Source organism: Haplochromis burtoni, unplaced genomic scaffold (assembly GCF_018398535.1).
Source record: "Haplochromis burtoni strain Fernald_Lab_line unplaced genomic scaffold, NCSU_Asbu1 Contig_493, whole genome shotgun sequence".
Lineage (NCBI taxonomy): Eukaryota > Metazoa > Chordata > Actinopteri > Cichliformes > Cichlidae > Haplochromis > Haplochromis burtoni.
In genome coordinates this window covers 136,094-159,535 of record NW_024582854.1, presented here as the reverse complement: position 1 = coordinate 159,535, position 23,442 = coordinate 136,094, and the positions used below count along the sequence as shown (strand labels likewise).

General features: G+C 41.8%; 1 protein-coding gene across 3 annotated transcripts; it reads right to left on the bottom strand.

The window, feature by feature from the left end:
- Positions 1-290: 290 nt before the first annotated feature.
- taok1b (TAO kinase 1b) lies at positions 291-23,313 on the bottom strand. Of its 3 annotated transcripts, none has more exons than XM_005946796.3 (21): positions 22,613-23,313; positions 13,503-13,761; positions 13,063-13,134; positions 12,713-12,814; positions 12,591-12,636; positions 12,408-12,504; positions 12,165-12,278; positions 11,761-11,852; positions 11,182-11,275; positions 10,877-10,958; positions 8,230-8,397; positions 7,804-8,010; positions 7,437-7,571; positions 6,986-7,222; positions 6,739-6,867; positions 5,760-5,843; positions 5,473-5,592; positions 5,144-5,383; positions 4,823-5,035; positions 4,441-4,623; positions 291-4,214 (listed from the first exon to the last, which is right to left on the bottom strand). In XM_005946796.3, exons 2-21 carry the CDS (start codon positions 13,632-13,634, stop codon positions 3,720-3,722), a joined length of 3,042 nt encoding a protein of 1,013 aa, XP_005946858.1. In that variant the 5' UTR covers positions 13,635-13,761; positions 22,613-23,313; the 3' UTR covers positions 291-3,719. The 3 variants fall into 3 exon arrangements, with proteins under 3 accessions (XP_005946858.1, XP_042069808.1, XP_042069809.1); XM_042213874.1 differs by lacking the exon at positions 22,613-23,313 and adding an exon at positions 21,999-22,598; XM_042213875.1 differs by lacking the exon at positions 22,613-23,313 and adding an exon at positions 22,040-22,598.
- Positions 23,314-23,442: the final 129 nt, after the last annotated feature.

Here is a 23,442-nt window from a genome sequence, read left to right as displayed (position 1 = left end):
CATTTCATTTATATGGTGCCAAATCACAACAACAGTCACCTTAATGTGTTTTATATTGTAAGGTAAAGACCCTACAGAACTACAGAGAGAACCCCACAATCAGACCACCCACTATGAGCAAGCACGACAGTGGGAAGGAAAAGCTCCCTTTTAACAGGAAGAAACATTAAGCGGAATAAAATTCTCTACCGGGGTCTCCGGAGATCTTAAAATGAAACAGTTACACTTTTTCCATTTCATATCCATACATAACTGTATTTCCTATTTCATACAAGACACCACAGGACAAAGAAATATTAAAATTATTTTATTACAGATGATTCTTTATCCAGTAGCCCTCTTCCAACAAAAAATAGTAATTACAAACAAAATATTACATTTATCCCCTAAACTTTGCCTTTGAGTTTCATTTATACATTTTACTTTGTCATCTGTAAGGAATATCTTTTCTCTTCTGCTATGCAACATTCAGCTTTCTGCACAATCTATACATTTAATACAGTTTAATACAGATCTCTGGACCAGGGAGAATAAAACAGCAAGATCCACCAAATGACAGGAGATAAAAGGAATACTGATAAAACAGACTGTACAGAGACATAAGCCTGCCTCCCACCTACTTTCAGCAATAGCAGTCACCTCCTCCCCCAACCCCAACACAGAGTTGGGGGGGGGTGGATCACAGTAGACTCTTTAATCTGGTCAGTCACTTGTGCAATCAGTGCAACTGATCCAGTTCAGAGTGACCGAGGTCTAAAGGTAGACTGCCTCGCAAAACACCTGGGAGATCTAGTAAACACAAGAGAAGGTCTAAAAGTCCACCGCTCGTTTGGCCCTCTGCAGACATCATCTGGAAATTAAAAACACCCCTTCTGGCATAAAAACACTAAAGAGCTGGGGGGAAAGTGGGTACAATGGCATACTGGCGCTTTGTTTCTGAGCCAAAAAAGAGATTCAAACTATTGACTACAGATTGGTACTCCCCCCCACACCAAAGGCAAATCATTAAGTGCAGTGTGAAAATGGTTTGTGTCGAACCATAAACAAACAGGGCTCTTGGTGCACAGATCAGAAAATGTAAGGTCAGTGGACCCTACAAGACAAAAATGTTTACTGTCTACAGCAAGAATCTGGAAACAATTTTAGCCATTTCAGATTTTAACACTTCTTTTTTTTCCTTAAATAAATCTTTAAAAAGACTTTTCCCCCTCATGTTATAACCTTTACTTTAGCTCCAAGTCCTTTAAAAACCACCAAGATATGAAGCAGAGAGGCTGAGTCTTCACTATGGGGTACAATGTCAGTAACACATAGCCAGTGCTCGAGCAAAGGCTCCACCTAACTAGTTTTCAAATTATGTGCAAAATCATCCTCATACACTACAAAACAAAGTGTTGCCGTTTACTCGAGGCAATCTGACCTACAGTTGTGTTGTTATCATTCACAACAGCATATCTGTAACAAGTTCGAGAACTCGCAGCTGCAAATAAGACAGTGAAAAACTCAGCAGCCGCGAATCGATCCATCGTTCAACTGCCGCCGCTCTAAAGCCACGCACCGCTGTGCCTGCATCGCAAGTTAACTCGTCTCTGATTTGTCGATTCGATCTCCACATGTTCAGATTCAAAATATACAATATTAACACGCTTTTCCTGTACATTCCACCTCTGCAGCAACATATAATGCATAAACTCTGTTTCACAATAACACTTTCCACCTTTAGCTTTACATCTCTATAATCCTTCTTTATAGATTTATAACATTTATATATATTTCTTTCTTCTTTTGTTTTACTTGAGAGAGCTCTTTCCACAAAGATCCAGGAGGGGAGTGAAGGAGCGAAGACCAAAAAAACCAAAACAAAAAGGAGGCTCCAGAGGGGAGGAAACGTAGGCGGAGGGATGCTGGGGGACAAGATCGGTGGTCAGAATGTGACATTGTGGTCATCAGGGGTGAGACAGAGCGGGGTGTCAGACCGGGGAAGGTTGCAGGGGCATGGCAGCGGAGATCCCAGCATCACCACCCATCCACTCTTCAAAAACGTTCAGCAGTCACCAACCAAGCTGAGGGCTAGTGAAGCTCCTCCTCACTCTGTGTTCATTTGTTTTCACTGTAGGGTCTTATAAGGTTTAAAAAAAAAATAAAGAAAATAACAAAGAAATAACAAAAAGGCATTTCGGGCAACTGTGAATAATAATACTTCCCAAAGCTTCACGGACGTTTTTATACATTAATAAATTTGCCTGCTGCTGCTGACTGTTGCCAATTTACATCCAACTCAGCTCACAAAGGCTAAGTGTGCTATTTTCAACGCACATGCATTTATAAACCAGGCTTACGTAATGTTTGCCTGGGCGAATAAAATGAATAGCCACTACATGTTTGTGTAAATGTGTCCGATTAACAATTAAGAGTGGGTGAAAGCCTACGCCAAAGTGCAAATCAAGACATTCAAGGCTCTAACTTGAGTGTTCTTGAGGTAGGCCAAAAGGCTTGTGTCATTTTTTTTTCTCTTTTCTTGTTGTTTCTAACTGCATAGTGCATCACTAAAATGGTGCCAAATCAGATTGAAATTGTATTGCAAACAAGTGATGAGTGAACACCAGTTTTGAAACTGTTCAAAGTTGAGGTTAGGTGCTGCTGAAAACCCATCTCTGTCATAGGGCCTGCAGACTAATAAGGATCCAAGTGCCCTTCAGACTGGCCTTCCACTGGGCAGGTGTGAGTGAAGGCCAGAGGCCTGTGGAAACCCAAGAGCTGAGATAACGGAGCTGAACACGAAGGACAAGTGGCTCCCTTGGCCACGTGGCATTAATGTCCACTGAACTGCCTTTCTCTGGCACAATGTGTTTCACTACACCACAGTATTGTTGGCATGAGTAGCTATAACGACAAATCCAACTCTGCACCTTTACCTTTGGCAGCTGGGCTCACGGTCCTCAAGAAACCTGCATGGCACTCGCACCAGAACGTACGCAGCTTTGTTTTCCATGAAAATGATCTCGCTGAAACTTCTCACGTCAAGTCAGCTGGATTAGCTTTGGAGCTGGAATTAATACTGTCACCACAACTGTCCCCCTGCACTGCAGCTAAACAGTCAGCAACACCCACAGCTATTCACTTACAACGACCTTCGCTCTCTTTCTCGGTCCATTAACTTCCTCAGCTGCGTCAAGCGTCGCTTGAAACAGTCCTTCTGTTCTCTAGTCTTCCCCCAACTACACATAAATAATCGAATTTAACTTTTCATCAGTTTAAATCTGGTTTGAAGGACAAGCTCAGCACTTTTGTGCACAATCCGTCCCACTTGGGTTTAAAACAATACTGCGAAACAGAAGATGGCAAACAAACCACTCTCAATAGAAAATTAACACACTAGTTTGGGATTGTGGCAACAGAGACTAATACGGCAGTAACAAACACACACAGCAGTGTATGCTGCAGTAAAAAAACAAAAAACAACAAGAAAACTACTATTGCACTACTGTAAATGGCCCTCGGGTATCTTATTAGTCTCAAGTCTTCTGGGTTTCCACAGACTGCTGCTAGCAGTACACTGATGTAGAGCAGTGGTGACAGGAGAGCGGCTGGGCTCAGGTAAACCCAGCCTCAGTACTGTGCAGTGCGAGATGTACTGTGGTATGTGCGTGATGCATGTGTGTACAGTTATCTCGGAGCGAGATATTAGCTTTAAGACAATTTGTGTGTGCGTGTGTATTTTAGGTGTATGACAGGTGGGATCCATTGGAGATCTGAGAGGTGATGCTGGCGCTCCTGCTCATGCCCTGTTCACTCCTCCCCCCTGATGACGTCCTCCTCATAGCCTGCGGGCTGTTCCTCACCCCTCCCGCACCTCCTTGGCTACCCCTCTGACTACCCCCACCAGGGTGGTGGAGGCTCCAGGGTGGTGGGCCCCCAGCCAGCATGGGGTGACCCCAGGACTGCTGTGAGCTGGAGCCCCCCTGGTGATGACTATGGTGACTGCTTCCTCCACCTCCTCCCGGCCAGTGGCCTCCCCCCTGAGCCCCCTGGCCTCCTCCTCCTCCTCCCCAGCCTCCCTGAGAATCGGGAGCCAGGTTAGTGAGCACCATGTTGCTGAAGCCCAGTCGCATGGACTCCGAATCAAAAGCCTCGATCTCTCGGGCCTGGCGCTCCAGCAGTGAGCGGATTCGCTCCAGACGCTCGTTTTGCAGGGAAAGCATTTCCTCCTCGATCTGGGGACATAAACACAATGTGACACCGGAGAAAAAACAGGCAACTACATTGTTTGTATTACTGGCCAAACGTATGAACAATCCCAGCGTACTAAAGATAAAACACAAACTGTATGTGCAACACCTACAGAGAATTGGTACATATAAATGCAGAGGTAACCGCAGTCCTGTCACTTCCCAACATGCACTCAGCCACATCCCGACATTAGACAAAGGCTATTCTTACTTTCTGCTCCAGCAGAGCCCGCCGCAGAGACACCCTCTGCTCCAGCTCCCTTCTCTCCTTGTCGTGCTGTGCGTCTGTCTGCATCTTGATTTTGCTCTGGTAAGCATTGAGCAGCTCAAGCTCCTGCTGCAACTGCATCCTCAGCACCTGACACTCCGCCTCCTGAGCTTCATCCAACCGCAGCTAAGGGAGGGAGCAAAGAAACAGACCTACATAAACGGGTTCTTCTGTGGCTGTTATGCATTAAGAAAACATTAAAGATGCCCTTCACAAATATATTAAACAAATTAGCTTTGAATAATCTATAGATACATTTTCACTATGTTGCTCGGAAATGACTTATGTTTGATAAATGTTGCAGATCTTCCTTTATGAAACTTACAGCCTGTGTGGAGAGCATTTCATTGATGGAGTGGTCATACTGCTCGGCGAGGATGGCCAGCTTCCTAGTCTGCTCCTCCTTCAGCCTCTTTAGGACAGCCTTGTGGTCGGACTTGGGTGTTGTCTCGAGCAGATGGTTCCTGAGGGCCTTGTACTGCCGAGTCTGCGTTTTGCAGGTCTCCTGAAACTGCTTCTTAATCTGAAGCTCCTTAGACTAAAGGGGAAAAATAAAAGTTGAATGAGATGAGATTAATTCCAGTTAAGTGTTGGTAGTAAATTATTTGTTAAAGGAAAAAGAAACAGTCTCCATCTTTCTGTGTACCTTCAGGCTTTTGGGCTGCTGCCGGACCTCCATGACATGCTTGCGCCTCAGCTCCCTCTCCCTCCTCTTATTGTACTCCAGCTGGTTAGTGAGCTCTGTCTGGTGCTGGGTGCGTATCAGCTCTGCCCGGGCCTTCTGGATTGTTGCCAGATGCCTGAACTCCAGCTCCTGCATGGACTCGTGATGCCTCAGCAGCATTGCATGCTCCAGATCCTTCTGCGTTTGACGTTTGTTCAGCTCCTAAACAAACAAACAAAAACTCAAATACGTATCATAAAACTGACCTAAAGTGAGACTGTGTGCTGCTGGGTATCGGTTTCTCTCCACACCTCTCTGGCCAGGTCCTGCTCCACATTGTGTCTGGCGATGAGGATCCTGCGTTTGAACCGCCTACACTCCAGCTCCAGATACTGCCTCTGTCTCCTCAGCAGGTTAGCCTCCTCCTCAGCCTGGAAATAAACATTATGGTTTTGTAATAAATAACCATAGAACTCATACTGCCAAAAAAATAATAATAATAAAATAAATCAAAGAGACTCGGCAAATAAAGCTTGGTGGGGCAGACGAGTAAAAATCTCACTTGTTCTTTGAAGGGTACATATTGAGCGATCCTCACCTGGAAGTGTTGGATGTTCTCTTTCTGCTTGGACAGCCACTCCTGCTTCTCTTTTTTGGGTGTTGACTGGTTCTCACTCAGCTCCTGCCACACAGGTGTCGTTTAGCTTTTTTTAAAAATATGCAGGGATTCAGTTTGACACAAAAGCGTTTGAAGCCCTGCATTCCTTAACCTGCGCCAGTCAAAATTCACATCTCACAAATAACTATTTAAACCCACCTTCAAGCAAAAATAAATGAAGCGTGTTCCCGGTCTTTGTCTTGGATGATACGGTAATAAATTAAAAATATTTGAGTTCTCGACTGAAGTGAAATGTGTTTTTGTTTTTACCCTGCTAGCAAAATGGGAAACGGGGGTGAGATCCACTGTACTCATGTCTTAATCATCCGGGCCACATGGACTTTAGGCTGGAAAATTACGAACTAATTCTCAATTTTCAGGAACCATTTGAATTTCCTCTCTTGCCTAAAATGGTGGAGGAGTCATGGTAAAATCTAGGCAGAGCTGATTTTGTTCAGACAGCAGTACCCTGTGAATGCTTTATGAGATACGGCAGCAATCTCCTCGTAAAGCTCGTCTTCTTGTAAAGCTCGTCTTCTCTTCTCTTCAAACCCATTACAATTATGTCTCTTGCACAAACGGAGTTACAGTCATTTAAAAAGCACTTGTAAATTAGTAGATGGTGAGCTAATAACTCAATAAAACTGAGACAAACATTGAATGAAAAAGCAGCCAATGTCCAAAGGAAAACTGAAAATCTGCAGAACCACTGAGTCAGACCACATTGATAAATTACAAGTCTGGCTCAGTGGAAGCAAAATATATAGAAATGAGGGGTGACTCAGGACTTTTGTGCAGTACTGGATATTGTAAATTTACTAATTATTATTTATATTAAATTATAATTTAATTATAATTATCTTTATTTAGTCTGATAAACAGGCTGCATTTATTATCTGCTGAGGCGGATGTGCGTTACCTCTTTGAGCTGCTCTTTGCGTAGTTTATACTCCCGCTTTTGCGACTCCAAGAAGCTGCTGAGCTCCTTCTTCTGCTGAACCTGAATGTGCTGCTGGAACTTCTTCTCATCGTTGGCAAACGTCTTCAGCTAAATCGAACATGAATGTAGTTTAATATCATAATGTGAGCATTTCGCTGTTGTCTCTACAGACTATTAACTGCGTTTTTCCTCTGAATTAATATTTTAGTTTCGTTTGTCTACATACGTCTTTTTCCAGGGCCGCTTGGTGTTTTTTAAGCAGCTTCTCCATCTCCTGGGTGAAGTTGTTCCTCTGACTCTCCAGCTCTTTGTCCAGCCTCAGCCTGTGCTCATCCATTTCCCCTTTCAGCTTGTTCTCCAGGGCCATTAGGTGCTTCTGATGTTGCCGCCTCATGCGTTTGTATCCTGACATCTGCTCCCTCAGCTCCGAGTCCTGCTCGTGTTCTTGCATTTCACGTGTCACCTACAATATGACGATGAAGAAGAATTATCAGAACGTTGTTGTTACACTAGGACATTCCACTTATCTGATTAGACACTTGTGCTTGTGAGTGGTAAACAAATCTACTCGCAAGTCTCCACCAAGGAATTTTAAACATTTGCTAAACATATAACACATAATATTTCAGTCCTTTTGTCAAATCAAAGGAAGGTTTATTAAGCAAATGTGTTCTTACAAGTGATGCTGTGCGTATAGTGGCAAAGTGCTCTCTGTTGCGGTAGTGCTTCCTCGGGGCCTGAGCTGGTGTTGGCTGGGGCTCAGTGGGCTCACTGGTGGCCGCTTGTTCCAAAGAGAGACTCTCTTCTTCCTCCTGGAGGGGGGTAAGACAACAGAATAATTGAGAAGATACACTACACAGTGTAACCGTGGACAGAGCACATTCAAGACACTTGGAGCATTGACATGTATGCATGGTCTGAGAGAGTGAAGTGATGTAACTTGAGCCCAAGCTCCCAGCAAAGCCATGTGAGGCTTTATTATAAACTGAGATCAGAAGAATCCACCTTTAAATTGTTAGCATGTGTCCGAGTCATTTCACCTACCGGTTTGAGGTGTATGACTGAGCTGTTGGACATGACTGTGTGATCTCCTTCCATTAGGTCCAGCTCACTGCGACTGTCCTGGGCTGCTTCATTCAGGCTGTTGACAGAGCTGCTCTGGGAGCTAGCGCTGATAGACATGCTGGGGATGGACTGATTACTGCCAACGCTGTTCACCGTTCCTGTCCGACCTCCACCAGGCTCCAGGTCCTGAAGACAAAGCCGAAAGAGTGGCGCAGAGAAAGACGGCGTGCGAGGGAACAAGAGGAAGAACGAAAGACACAGGAGACGCAGACAGACATGCATACAAACAAGGCATTTAGAGTTACTGAGGAAAGCTCTTTTAAAGTGGCAAATTCATTTGTGTGCCCACATGAAGCCTGTTCTTGTCGCTCAAGTTTGGATGCTAGCCAGCAAACGTCCACACACCTCGTCTGCATCCTGGGCTTCTGAAGTGGGCCCATTGTGGGCCTCCTGAAGGAGGATCTTCTTCATCTTTCGGTACTGCAGGTTATCCAGCTCTCGTACGGCATCCTTGGTTCTCTGAATGAGGTCCATCAGCACAGAGTCTGGACGCTCACGTTGCAGAAACTCGTGCTGTGGGGCGGTGAAAGGAAAGTTACTTGCATGTCCATTTTTAACTGGTAGGTTTGTAAGTAACGTGACAGGAGACGGGGAAATAACATCAGAATGACATCAGAGAGCCTTAATAAAAAAAGGAAAAGAAACAGACTAACAAGACAAGCCTATAAAGAGTCCATAGTGTCTCCCTATGCCCCTAACCTCTATGCTCACCTGCACCGACAAAAGCCATACAGCCCAGGCCTGGGTATACTGCTTCAGGATCAGCAACTCAAGAGCAACCACACCAGTTAAATTGGGGACAAAGGTGCTCAGGCATTGATTGATTAGTGTCAATCTAAGAGTGATGATCCCATTGGTGTGTGTTTACGCCTGAATATTAATATGTATATTCTTTGTCTGACAATGACACAAATTAATTGTTTTCAGGCAAAAAACAGGGGAAATAAGCTGCATGTGTGAAGAGTCTTTTCTTGACTGATCAAATATATTTACATGTCAGAAGTTCTACTGAAACACAAGTGAAGCTAGGATTTTTACATTGCAGTCTCATAACATTAGATGAAATTTGCAAGTTAGCATATAATAATAAGTTACAGTATCTGCAAACAAAAGAAACACCTACACGAACTGCTCTGTCATGGAAAGCTCCCAACACACAGTTCCCAAACACTTCAACACTGCACTAATACTACTGACAGACTGTGGATTATCTAGGAGGGAAGTAATTTCACAAATAAAACTGCTGGAACTTAACTTGCATCCTCTGTAAAAGCAGAGGGCTAGCCACTTGATTATTATACACCTGTGACAACAACACTGAAAACACCTGAATTCAGAGGTCAAGAGGTGCAGCTTAATACCTTAATACTTTCCTGTCTTGTCTCTCTCCCCTCTTGGACATCACATTTTGGGTTGTCTAGACCAAAATACAATATTTTGCTCTACAGGGGCCTGATATCCACTTACGAGGACGTTATACTGCCACTGTTCTATCAAAATTTAAAACAAATGTCCTAATATGTGGATCTCATTTTTCTCAGAAACAAAAATCAGGAAAAAAAAATAAATAAATAAAATAAAATCTGGTAATTCTTTGTTTTTACATTCATCAGGTCCCAATCAGCCCAAATAGCAAAAAGAAACTAAGAATGCCACGAAAGAGTTCGGGAGGTTAAAGGAAGTTTTTCCTTCCCACTGTTGCCAAGTGCTTGCTCATAGGGGGGCGTCTGATTGTTGGGATTCTCTCTGTATTCATTGTAGGGTCTTTACCTTAAAATATAAAGCCCCTTGAGCGGTTGTGGTTTGGCACTAACCCTAAGCCCAAGATCCTCAAAAGGAACATGTGTTATATTAGTTAGTCAGAAATAAAAGTTAACCCTTAATATATAACATTAAAATCCCAGAATGAGTGCCACAATAGTTAAAATGTCAGCGCATAAGCTACTATTACATTTTGACAATGACTCTTCCTACCATGTGCCTGCTTACCAGAACCCCCATGTATAAGGGGAAGAAATATGCACAAGAGCAGATCATCCAGACGACTGTCTGTGAAGCTATGACAGTTATGACAGCTAAGAATAATACCCAAGTAGATAAAGTCACGCATTTCCTCGTAAGATTAAAAGGCATTTGCTACGCACTTTAATGCTGGGCATACACTGTGCGATTTTTGGCTTATTTTGAGCCGATTTTTCAGTTATGCGACCGTTTTGGTTATTGGCCCGAGTTTCGCCTTCATCGTGTGTCGTGCATCGTGTAGTATACGTGGGGTAACGAGAAGCTTTTCTGTTATAACCTTCATTTTATGGACGCACAGTGTGAGCACTCAGATCGCATCATAGCATCGGGCTGTGTAGTGTGAGACCCTGCATCATGACCTACAAACTTCTAACCCCTGCGAGTCAATCGTGCAGTTTGAGCAGAAGCTGAATAAGGCGACTGAAGAAAAAAACAAAACAAAACAAAAAAAAAACAAAACGCAGTGTTTGCTCAGCTTAAGGTGGTTAAGTTGGGCTACAACTCACATACAGGAAAACCACACTAAGCAGCAGCTAAAAACACATTTCAGCTGATCTTGAGATAGGCACAGTTTTAGAAGTTGACATTTAAAAAAAACCAAAAAGACAATGTGCAGTGTTTTCATACCCTAAGGGCAACTTCCATTAGCAACAGAGAGTCTATTAGCAGGCTAAACGACAGCTGCTCAGTGACTTAACGATGGACCCTGAAGTCACATCTCCATAGTAATTACAGCAAGCTCTGTGTGTGTCTGTACATGTTTTGGTTGTGTGTGTCTCTGTCAGTTTATCCGGAAACGGAGGATTAAAGAATCAAAATAGAAGCTTATGTGAGGAGAGAACAGAGTGCAAACATCACAGGGAGCTTCATCACCAGAGGGCTCGTCAGTATCACATCTTAGCACAGTGACCCTGCTGCTCTCTGTCTGTGTTGCAGTGTACGATACATCAGCACATGTGCGCACACTTACACCCAACATGTCGTCAGAGTGCGGTCGGTCCTGGGGGATTTTCTGAAGGCAAGAATCGATAAAGTTTCTAAAATCTTCTGACCTGGAACAAAGACGAGGAGAAGAGAGACTGTCAAAAAAACAACGACACAGAGAGTGGGCATCAAAAACAAACATCATTATTTCAGCTACAAAACACTAGATATAGATAGAATAACTCTCTGCTGGCATCCACAAAAAATATACACCTTTGTTTCACATCCCCAGCAGACATCTGAATTTAACTACACAGACGATAAACTGTGAGAGCATGTGTGACACCTCACCATTCACTGGACTGCAGCGTGGGGCTCTCATTCTGCGCTATGTGGTATAAGGCACTCATTGCATTCATGTTAAACAAGGGAGGCTTCCTCTCCGCTGGAACAGAACGACATCAGTCAGACACCAATTTAATTACAGGGTGACTGGTATGAGTAAGTGAAGGGTTAAAGCTGCCTTTCACAACTGATGAGAAGTAAAAAAAAAAAAAAAAAATACCCAACTGTGATCAGTAAACACTACTGATGCAACAAAACATCACAATCACTTTGTCAGGGAAAGAAAATCCTTAATCTTTCATTTCCGGTAAAAGTAACTTTCTCCTGCTGTTACATTATTATTGATACAATAGAGGTGGCGTCGTGGTACACTATTAGCACTAGCACCACACAAGTTAAGATAACTGTTGATTCTATATTGGCCCACGGGTGTGAGGTAGATAAAGTTAAGACACATAGAATAAAGCACTGTATGAATGTCTGGTTAAATGTGGGTTGCAGGTTAAAGTGCTTTGAGTTCTCAACAAGACTAGAAAATTAGCTTTATAAATGTCAGTTCAATCATACAAACACACTGTCACTCACCTAATTCTATACAGGTAATCCCTAAGGACCAGACATCCACCTTCCCATCATACTGGCCTTCATCCATAGCTAGAATCACCTCTGGGGCCATCCTGGATAAATTCAAGGAAAAACATAAATCAGGACAAGGGATCAGACAAAAAGCCACATAATATAAATATAGGGTAAATTAATAGTAAATAAGGCAAGGTCGAAATCCTGTTACTGATTACAGTATCAAAGCATTTGACTATATCGGCAGGCATGAGTATGAATGTGAAAATATACAATCAGTTCTGGTCAATCGCTGCTTTTAACAGACACCCACTTAAAGAATCGATAAATTCAGTTTTGGTTTATGCACGCAAAACATACACACACGCACGCTTACACTTACACTTTAACTTCATACAGATTTCACTTACCAATATGGCGTTCCCACAAAAGAGTTGGCAGGTGAGGCAATGGAGGCAGAGCCAAAATCTGCCAGTTTGACTTGGCCAGGCTCAGTCAGCAGGATGTTGCCAGCTTTCACATCCCTGAGAGAGAGAGAGAGAGAACATCACAGCATGTGGATAAGTGGAGAGATGTAGTGTTTACAGTTGCTTCCTAAGATACTTAAAATATCATAAAATAAAATAAAACAGTTGATGGAGGACCTCACTCACCTGTGGATCATATTATGGGAATGAAGGTAGGCCAGCCCCTGCAGAGCACCATGTGTGATGGCAGCAATCTCAACTTCTTGTAAAGGTTTTTTATGAACTGCAGGAAAACAACCAGAACAATGTGAACTCACTCAAATATCCACATGTCATTTAGAAGAGTAAAAACAACTGTTTGCTTCTCACCTTCTAGCAGGTCAGAGGCCGAGCCAAGACAGTACTCCATCACCAGCTGGAAACATGACATCATTTTAAGAATAGCGGTGCTAGGCAGCGTGAGATTATGCATGCCTGTAAGATAGACTCACCCATGCTGTGTGCTCACGGAGGTAACATCCTTTATATTCTATACTGTTGGGGTGCCGGATCCTTTGGAGGAACTTCACCTCCTTTATGATGTCCTGCCATTTCTGTTGGTGAAATAAAGATTTAAATGGCAATCGTTGACTGGCTTAACGAACCAGAGGTGGCTGTGTCTGCAGCAAAGTTACTGATTCAAGAAAGCGAATTCCACTTTGCTGGAAGCTCAGAAACAGCACAATGTTCACCTATAACGTTCTTTTTATATTTGGATTTGGATTATTTGGCATCAATGCTTCATGATTTGCTGCATCAATTTGTGTTTTTTCGATCTATTTTCTGGCCACAATTTTCTCACCTCATTAGACTGTTTGCCACTGTAGGACATCTTTTTAATTGCCACCACCTCGTTTGTGCGCACATCCCGTGCCTGGGAAACGAGAAGGACACTGTTGGTACATGCTGCAATCAGAACATACGCTGTAACATTAATTATCTGCATTTGACATGTTGTTTATCAAGATCTCTTTAAAAGATGGAAGTAACTTTCGAGTCTGAAAAATGAAGCCAGGAGTATGTTTAACCTGCATTCTCTATAATGGCCAAAAGGCAGGGACACCTCTGAGGACATTTACATCCAAATAAACACTTTCCTGTGGAGTTTATGGGCTCAGTGTTACACTATTTAACTGATTTTATCACTTTTTAAAGTGAACAGGTTTTTTTTTTTTAAACCACTCATCTAATCCAAAGTGACTGTCTTTTGTTTGTGTCAGAGTAAAGATGCAGTTCTCTTACAAAGTAGACGGCGCCAAAGCTGCCATGGCCAATTTCTCGGAGGTCGGAGAAAAGCTTCTCTGGATCTTCTTTGAAGAAAAGCTCAGCCACCTCCGGATCCTTGAGGCTCCCTGCCCTTACGGAGGAGGGCATCCTGGTTAATGTAGTCCCTTATCACCCACGCAAAGGCGATGGGACTATCTGGCTGCTGAGCTATGGCAAAGCAGCTGAAGATTCATCTGCGGTAATCGATGACCCTAAGGAACCAGTACATGGGCGCCTGCATGGACAAAAAATGAGACAGAGACAGCGAGATGTGTTAGCAAGGACAAGATGAAACACATTGATCCTGCAGAGGAGGAACAAGAGTTTGACGATACCAGCAAGATGAGTCAAAGACCTTCAAAGAGGAAAGAAGGAAATCTGAGCACAACTTTGACCTAAAAGAAAGCAAAAATGAAATATTTTCTCAAACGCTTGTTTGCTCACAGAGTGACAGGGCAAGAATATAGCTTTATATTTCATGAAAAGAAAAACACAAAAGACCGAGTTGGTCAGAAAGGTCACCTCTGAACTATATTATACTTGGTGATTTTGGCCTTCAGCTACTGACACTAATTTAACCGCTGAGTCATCACTAGCACTGCCTCAGCAATTACTGTAGATCTTTAAACTACTGGGATGACTGGACAATACAAATATTCCAACACAAGAATTGATTTCATGTCCACTGCTATGAGCTGGCCTGCAGAAATGAAGGGTGAGCTGCACTGACTGATCAATCCTGGCATAGGGCTAAATATTTGCATCATCGGACTCACAACTAACATATTTACATATGCAAGCTTAATACTGTTTACAAGCCTCATTCAAATTATGTACAAAAAAAAAGCTATCCAGCTGACTGTTAAAAAAAAAAAAGAAAAGAAAGAAAAAGAATTGGGAAACAGAGTCCTCAAAGACAATAAATATTCTGGACAGAATGAAATACAAACTGTTAATATAAACATGCTTAAGTAAGAAACACAGAGGTCTAGTCTTATTCTATTGGATTCTAGTGAATAGAGATTCAGATTTTTCTAATTCTGCCATAATGAAAAAAAGCAAATAAGCTTAAAACTTTGCTGTTAAGAAAACTTTTAAGCTTCATCAACAATAAACAGGGGTCAATTTAACTATACACGAAACATTTAATATACAGGTATTGACATTTTGCATACATGTGACCACTATCCATGGGACATTAACTTCTAAGCCAGCAGAAGTAGTTGAAGTTTGATAGCAGTTGAGGGAAAAATAAATGCTCAAGCCCCATTCACACCTGTCAGTGACTGCTTGGCAACCACCTGTCGCTACCAAAAAGAATGCATTCTCCAACCAGTTGGCAAAAACCTCCTTGTGATTGCTTTGGTAGCTACCATATTGTGAGATTGCCTGTAGATTGTATCAATGTGACAGACTTGTCTACAAATACTGGCCAGCCGCTCTGCTCTCAGTTTGGGAGTGTGGGACACAACCCGGGAATGGAGAAGGTTTGCCTTCAAAAGTAAAAGTTGCACCTTTTGAAACATGTTGACTACCGCGCTAAGGCACAACTTTTATTCTGAAGCTAAACCTTCTCTACTTCTCATTTGGCTGGTAGTTAGGGAGTATTTGAAGACAAATATGGAAAGGTTTTTTTTGGTACAGCACCTTCTTTGCAATCAATTTCACCGAGCGACAGCCAACAAACTCCAGGAACCACTTGCCAACCAGTTGTGGAATTAACATTGTTCCATAGCAACCAGTGATTATATCACATGCAATATGGTAGACAACTCTTAAGCACATACTTGACACATCATGCATGGAACTTCAACAGCAAGGTTTTACTTGGTGTGAGATGCTAATGTGAACTTGTGTGAATTTCCCAAAATACACATGACATCCAGTCTCATGTTGGTCAAAGGGCCAACAGGAATGCTGGACTGCCAAAGAAAAGCGAAACTATGCATTAGTGTTCCAATGAAAGGCAGTGCATAACATCTTCATGTCATGTGCTGCCAATCAAGCTCATCAACATTTTTCAGTAACGATATGTAGCATGTACACAACAACATCTACATGTGGCAGTTTTACCGCATTAAAAAAAAAAGCAGATGGCACGGCCATGTTAACTTTAAAGTTAACGCTTAGAGATGTGAGTACACATGTACCGTGTACTCTGAGATTTTGGGGATTTTGTGCGTGAAAGTAGAAAAGCTTCAAACCAGTGTTGCTGACAAATTAAGAAAAATATCAGCTCTAAGCTAAAAGCTCGTCGCAAAGTCAGAACGATATACTGACAAAGCATTCAGAGCAGCAGCAACAACCAAAAATGTTAACAACAGTCTGCTGTCAAAGTTTTCTGTGATTTTTTCTAGCAGACATGTGACTACACTTCCTCATAAATGCACCACACTGATCTCACAGATTGCTACAATGCACGGCTACAACATTACATGCTAACAAGCCTTTTATTTCTATTTAACATAAGCAATATTAACAAAGTCATTTATATATATTTAAAACGGACTAGAATGAAACCATTTTAGTCATTACATTAAAAAAAATAGAAAAATAACACATAAAAAACATACAACAAAAACCCAAATAAATAATCTACTCTTAGGTTTCTTTTTTAATCAAAATAAATAAATTATTATTAAACTTATTAGATGCATAACAATAACATTATTTTGGCAAACTATACTTATAGAAGTGTTACTTGGCGGCACTTTCTATAGGTGAGTATATTTGGTAGTGTTGAATGGCAGCTTTGAAACAAACTTTATTCTCTCAACAGTTTAAAAAAAACAAACAAACAAACAACAAACATCTATTAGCTTAATCTTTACCTCACCTGTTTTCTTACATCTGTGCAAGACGGAGCTGCTTGAGCCCCATACTCAATAAATGCCAAACACAGAAGTATTGCGACCAGAAATGAACACAGATGCCTCATTTTGCTGAACCTCTGCACTCTTTTTTTGATCCCCCATCTGTCTTTACTGTACTGATGAAAGTAGCCATAGAGCCCCTCACAGCTGTTAATGTTCGGTGATAGTATTTACTACCCTGCATTACTCAGCATACCCTTTAGGCCTCACTCACACAGCCCTAGAGATCTGTTGAAACCAACTGGCAGCAACTGGTGACAAGGGAAAAGTATGGTTTCTGGAACTGGATGGTCAGTGGTTGCTGAAGGTTGCTGGCATTCGCTAGCATGAAATTGATGACAGAGAGGTATACGGTCCTGTACTGAAAATTGCTTTACATTGCTCTGGTCACTAGCAAGTTGCTGTGGTCATCAGTAATTTATATGGAAGATGCCATCTTGTTTGGAAACATTTGGAAACTATTCACCGAGCAATAGTGTGAAAGGTGAGATACAAAATGGAAAAGATTCTCCTTCAAAGTAAAATTTCTTGGTTCTATTGGTAAGGCACAACTTTAACTTTGAAGGCAAACATTTTCTGTTTCTGGTTTGTGTTGTGCCTTTTAGTCTCACTCCCACCTGGCAAGTATTTTCCAAGTGTTTGTAGACATGTCGCCCTTTTTTCAAGTGCACCTAGAATACATGGTGTTTGCAGACATGTTGGTATCTTCCATCCATGTAAACTACAGAAGGCCACAGCAAAGTAATCACGAATCAATAACTCAATAACCAACCAGGGAATACATATTACACATTAATACACAACAACTGGTGTCTAGACCTGTGTGATTAAGGCTTTAGCGGTGTTATTTGGTAAATGTGCAGTTATTAGTTTTCCAAACTATATACATTGTAATTACTTAAATTTTCCATGTTAAATATAATTCAGTGTAAATGAATTATATATTTTTTTAACCGCATTAGAACTGTACCTGATAAATATGGCCAGTTAATGCATTCACTGTCTCAGTGGAACCTTTAAAGCTCCAACTTTTGACTATTCACCGTCATGGTGGTATTTAGAAAATGTGTGTGTGCCATCCAGGAAGTTAAAACTGGTACATCTGGTATACCGTCTAGCAGTTAGAAAGGTAACCGAAAGGTAATACAAATGTAACTACATAATTTCTCAATAGTGTTTTGCAGTGGTCATTTATTACAATGGTAATTTTTCCCCTCTCATGCTAGATGCTTTTCTATTCACATAATTATTACACTTTAAAATGTAAAAGATGCAGGTTTTCTGTTAGTGTAATGAAGCATAACTTAAAAAAAACAGCAGTTAAAATGGTTAATTGCAATTAGGGCTGGGCCATATCATACCGTTCACGGTAATACCGATATAATGTTGGGCAAAGATAAGAAAATGAAATATCGCGATAGAATATGGGTAAAACTGCTTTGTATTTTTGTATTTCATTGTGGAAAATAATAAATATATTAAACACTAGAATATGGGTAAAACGCACATGCGCGGTGCCTTTGTTTTCATACGCACATGGCGGAAAAAGCATGGCGGCGACGGTCAGATACACAACAAAGCACTATTTTTGGTAGAGCATGCTAGCAGGCCGTCATTATTACCGTATTGTTTGGAAAATACGGCACACTTAAAATCAATCCTTTGATTTTTCTGAAAATCGACAGCGCCCCTTATAATCCCGTGTGGCCTTATGTATGAATTCTGGTTGTGTTTACTGACCTCGAAACGATTTTATGTGGTACACGGCGCTCGTAAAATCTGTCAAATGTTTTAGTACGACTTTGCTAAGCTACAAACCCGCACTGCTTGATGGATTGTCGGAGCATTACGGCTATCGTAGGCAGGAGCCTATATATGTATATATTTTAGCATTATAGGGGAAATACAGAAACAAAAGGAGCAAAGATTAATTCTAATTTAAATAACACTGCAGAGAAGTGCGAATCAAGCACTGAACGCTGTCACATGACTAAATCTGGAAAAATCTGAGCTGCATTGCTAGATGTGTGTAAGCACATGCAATTATTACGGTAAGAGGAGAAGTGCTGGACACTGTTCTGCTTTACTGCTTGAGAAAATGGATTCTCTCTCGAAGAGTTATGCGAATTGATTTCCTCTGCACTGTAAAAATCACCATGATGCCTAATGAAGACGCAAGCAATACACAAACCTGAGTAGCAATGGGTGTGATTGAGAAGCGGGGGGAGAGAGAGAGAGCGAGAGAGAGAAATGGAGAAGGATAATAAATAATCAAATAAGTTATTGATTCCATAGTGAATTTCTCTCAGCTCCACAGGATTAGCTACAGTGGAGCAATGCTGTGGCCAGACGGCTCACCAACAGCAGAGAAAAATATGTACAGGATGTTCCAAAGAATTTTAATAGAAGCCAATTGAAACCCATCCTAAAACATCCATTACTACAACATAACACATTTTAATTACTGTTATTAATTAGACTCCAATTAACCTTTTTTTATTCTTGAAAGCGGATGATTCATAGTCAAGCTGCAATTACACCAATAATGGCTTTGAATACAAAATGTAATACCAGATTAAGTATGAAGGTTAACATTGCTCCACATGTTCTGGTAGCCACCACACTAAACATACTGTTGGAGCGATTACTCTTCCTTAGTTCCTCAACACATCCATGTTACACCCACATGCTTGTGTTTAGTTATTTTTGGGCGATTACACCCCCTCACTGCCTACTGTACTTGACTGGAGTTATTAACCAGAATACCTATGATCACCTATGGATATGCTTCCCCCCCCTCAACAGAACTGCCGGAATTTAATAGTTCTGTTATGTTTGTTATATATACACACACATATTCATACAAATGCTGCCTAGAAGATGCTTTATGCTGTACTGTTAAATAATTCAAAATAGGAATGCACTTAGTTGATACATCTCATGACGTGATCACGTATCAACCTGATGTAACTGGTCCTAGTGAACTCCTCCTTATTCATTTCTTAGAACATTCTCAAAACACACGCTTAATTAACACACAATAATTAAAATCTTCTCAAGCCCAAAAGAGAAGCATGATTGTAGTTACAGCTCATAAACGACCCCAGTCAGGCCCAGTGAGGTACTAATTTTTAAAAATGAAAACTGTCATGTGTAACTCATCTGTGCTTGAACCAGTCAATAAACTGAGTTCATGCTTTGTTAATTACTCAGCCGCCCCATTAAAAAGAAAAACAATAACAACAGCACTGCAACATCATATAACTGTTTGTTCAGAGAAAATGTTAATTTAATGAACTGCATGCGATGTTATTAAAATGGCTTACACGCAACATTTGTATCCCTCTGGGATGGAGGGTGGGGTGTCCAAGCTCCTGCCTCCCAGACCGATTACAGATTGTGGCTTGCACTGAGTGGAGGAAGTGAACGCTCTCTAGCTAAGCTACCTAATGTCAACAACACATCTCAATTTCTCGTGCCATCGCAAAGCTGGTGATGGAGAGGAGAGACGCAGTGACCAAACGCTAAGAAGACTGAACCATCCAGTTTCTATCACAAAGCTCTATTTACACCCCTCCAGTTGCGACAAGTGTCAGGAGCATCAACGACATGCCACAGTTACTCTGAACAAGAGAAGGGAAAACAAATGCATTTAAAATGGCCCCTTTAACAGCAAATACGGGCATCCACACACCAAAATACTCATATGTCTCAGTGGATGTGGTTCGTCAAACCGGATGGGCTGCTTGGTCTAAGGACTTTTTGGATTTGAGAATATGCATAAGTTCTGATAACATTAGATTACTACCTAATCTACAGGTCACATCTTAAATTCATCTGATTCCTGATCCATTTACTGTGCTGAAATAAAAGCAGGTCTCAATGGGTTATCAACAACAGAACAGGTGTATTCTTGGAGTCTGAAAAAGCATACAACCCGAGCAGGAAAAATGGGCTTGCGTGTGACTCAGGTGTACAAAAGCTCAACTGCTAGAAGTTTAACGTCATTGCTGTGTATTGCACAACTGTCAGAAAAACATGCTAGCCCTAATATGAAGAGCTGATAAGCTCTAAGGCATACACTTTCATAGTACAAACTACTTCTTCATTTACATCCCTTAATTAAAACATGGTCAAATAGACTCTTTAAACCTTCAGTTAATTGTAATCAAAATAATTAGCAAAATCTGAGAGTGAACTTAAAGATTATGATTGGTTTTAAGATACAGGATGCACAATGTCAATCTTGAGACATTTTTGTCTCATTTTAAAGTTTGTATCCTCAGTTGATCACCTGAAAACAATGAAATAAATGTGCCTCCCTACCCCCGACTTCTTGCTCTCACTCTGACTCATCAAATATGTTGTTGGTCTCCAAGTGTTAAGCAACCACCCTCAATTACAGACGTCTCCCCTTATTTCTCCTTATTATGGAAAAAAGAATCTCATTAAAAAATGAGTCTTATTATCTGTGTCGCTGACCACCGCTGATGTCAAAAGATTTTTTAAAACACACCCATGATGCACACAGATGTAATATATATTTTTAAAAAAGGTATAGGTGCTACGGTTTACATCTCCACGATCATATCATTTTTTCCCCTCTCTACCATACTACTGAATGTTGAACGCCACAAATGGAACCTGAGGATCACTATCATGTGAGTAGCCCTCACTTATACCAGCTATAAAAAGATTAAATACAATAATAAGGCACTGTACAATCAATAAGCTAAGTAAGGTTCATGGTATTACATGTGAAAGCGTATTATATATTATTCACTACAATAAGGCAAGACTACTACTGGCTGCCTTTGATCTCAACTTGAGCAACCACTGCAGGCTTTGCTCTGGTGTCTAATCCAGTTTTCCTGAGGGCGCTTAAATCCATTATGCAGTTTGCTCATATTCAACATCACCCTGATATAACACTGGCAACAACTTTTTAAGGGCTTCTCCAGCAATCAAGACACTGGGCACCACTCACTGGTTTGTAGCTTGACAGTGTGAACGCACTGTTGTTCTGACAGTCATGCAGACATGTAAATGAACAACTGGCAGGTGATCAGATGAGACCAAGTTATAATGAACCTGGAAAGCAGACAGACAGGCAGCCTGCCAGAAAAATTAGTGATCAGTGAGTAGCAGAGAAAGTCCTGTTACATTGCACACAAAGATCTAGAGAAGGCATGTCAGCCACCAAGCCTGGGACATTTGAGAAATCACCCCAAACAAAGCGCAACGCCTTGGATGCATGATGAACTTGGTGCCACAACTCCGGCGTTACTGAACCACATTCAGTGCCGTGTTGCCTCCGTGTGCGGCTGGTCCTCTGTGTAATGCATAAGTTAGGCGACAAACACGCAGATAAGCCAGGCAGAAGGGAAGCTTGCCGAGTAATATCCACTGTTACGCAATATCAACACTGAAAACTGAAGAATGCGATTCACGTCAATGCACAAAAAAAAAAAAAAAAAAAAAAAAACACCAGCCGCCGACCGACGTGAGCGCTACCCGTTCTCGCACACGGCAACGATGATTTGTCAGACTCTGCTGGCCAACGCCGCTTGTAAACACAAAGCCAGTGAAAGCAACTTACGTGCGACATACATAGGATGAGCCTGGACCAATGTCACCTACCGCTACACTGCATAGCTTTTCAGACAGTACGATGTCCCTTAGAGGTAAACAAACTTGCCAAGCAGACACCCTCCTCTCCTCAGAGGCGAGTTTCACTCAGTGTTGCCGTACAGCCACAGTGGACAAAAACAAAACGAGGGAGTGGCACTGCTTTCAACCATAGTTGCATAAAGCGGATTAGCATGCTAAAGCAGCTAGCTAACGCTGCTTAGGTAAAGCAATCTGTGCCCATCCTTTTACTACCATGATAACAACTCTCGATTTAGCTCCCCAGCATTTCCCCTTGTACATTTGGATCAATTAGAGACATGTCACGTCGCCATTAAAAACATACTGTCTTCACACTAACAACTTGCCCAATAAGCGGACTAAAAAAATCTGTTGATGTGACACACTGTAGAAGTTGTGACAGCAACTTTTGGTTAGCTGGAAAATAGCATCCTATTTGGCTGGCTAACTCGTAAGCTAAGATATATTGAAATTAAGCTCCGTTGCAGTATCTAGCGTTGGGAGAACAAATCAACACACACAGAGTAAACGTTAGCAGAACGCTAAAGTTAGTTATCAACTCACCTTGTCAAGAAAAGAAAAATGAATCCACACAGGTTGAGATGAAGTGGGGGTATGAACGGCTGCTTAATCCGGTTACTCGGAAACAGAGCAGGGCAAGGTGTCTGTGGCTAAATCACGGGCAGGCAAAGCAATCCGGGCAAATCAGAGTGCGGAATTCGCTAGCCGATAAGTTAGCAATGCTAATTCGCTAATCTAACCGCATAATTGCCCTAGCCAAATACAGACGGTCATTCTGCCCAGCCCGATTATTCTCCTTAGCAATAACCGATTTTCGTCAGCAAGTGAAAATAATAAATATTTATATGAAAGCGAAGCAAAGAGCTGAGCTGGATAACGATTGACTGCCAAGCTTAAACTGTCACAACGAGCTGCAGGAAAGGCAGGCAGGGTACTGGCCAACCAGCTAGCTGCTAACGTTAGGAAGCAGCTAGCAAAGTTTCTTTACGAATAAGCAGTTCCCCAAAAATGGCGGCGGAGAGAATCACCTCCCTTCCACCGTGAAGGAACCGAGGAGATAATGAAACAAACAGGAGTCCGAGCGGCTCAGGAGCCAGCTTTAACTGAAGCGAGAGTACACGTGTGACAGTTTTGGAGGTGGGGGGGTGGGGGACTCGCCGAGGTTGTTGTCCTGCTGCACCCCGCGGGCTAAATGTTGCCCCCTCTCTCCCTCCCTACAGTTTGCTTTGCCATCCAACAACTCCAAACACAGAGGTGTGTGTGGATGGAGAAAGTAATACACATAATGACTGTCAACATTCCCTTCCCCGTGATTTGTTCGACCTTATGCACTTTCAGACACTGAGCTGTATAGCTGTGTAGCTATATATATA

Excerpts from the sequence above, each read along its gene's own strand:
- taok1b (XM_005946796.3), bottom strand. The coding sequence starts at position 13,634 with ATGCCCTCCTCCGTAAGGGCAGGGAGCCTCAAGGATCCGGAGGTGGCT. Across the intron at positions 5,384-5,472 it reads AGCAGGACCTGGCCAGAGAG|GAGCTGAACAAACGTCAAAC; the intron begins GTGTGGAGAGAA and ends TTGTTTGTTTAG. Across the intron at positions 4,624-4,822 it reads AAATGCTCTCCACACAGGCT|CTGCGGTTGGATGAAGCTCA; the intron begins GTAAGTTTCATA and ends TCCCTCCCTTAG.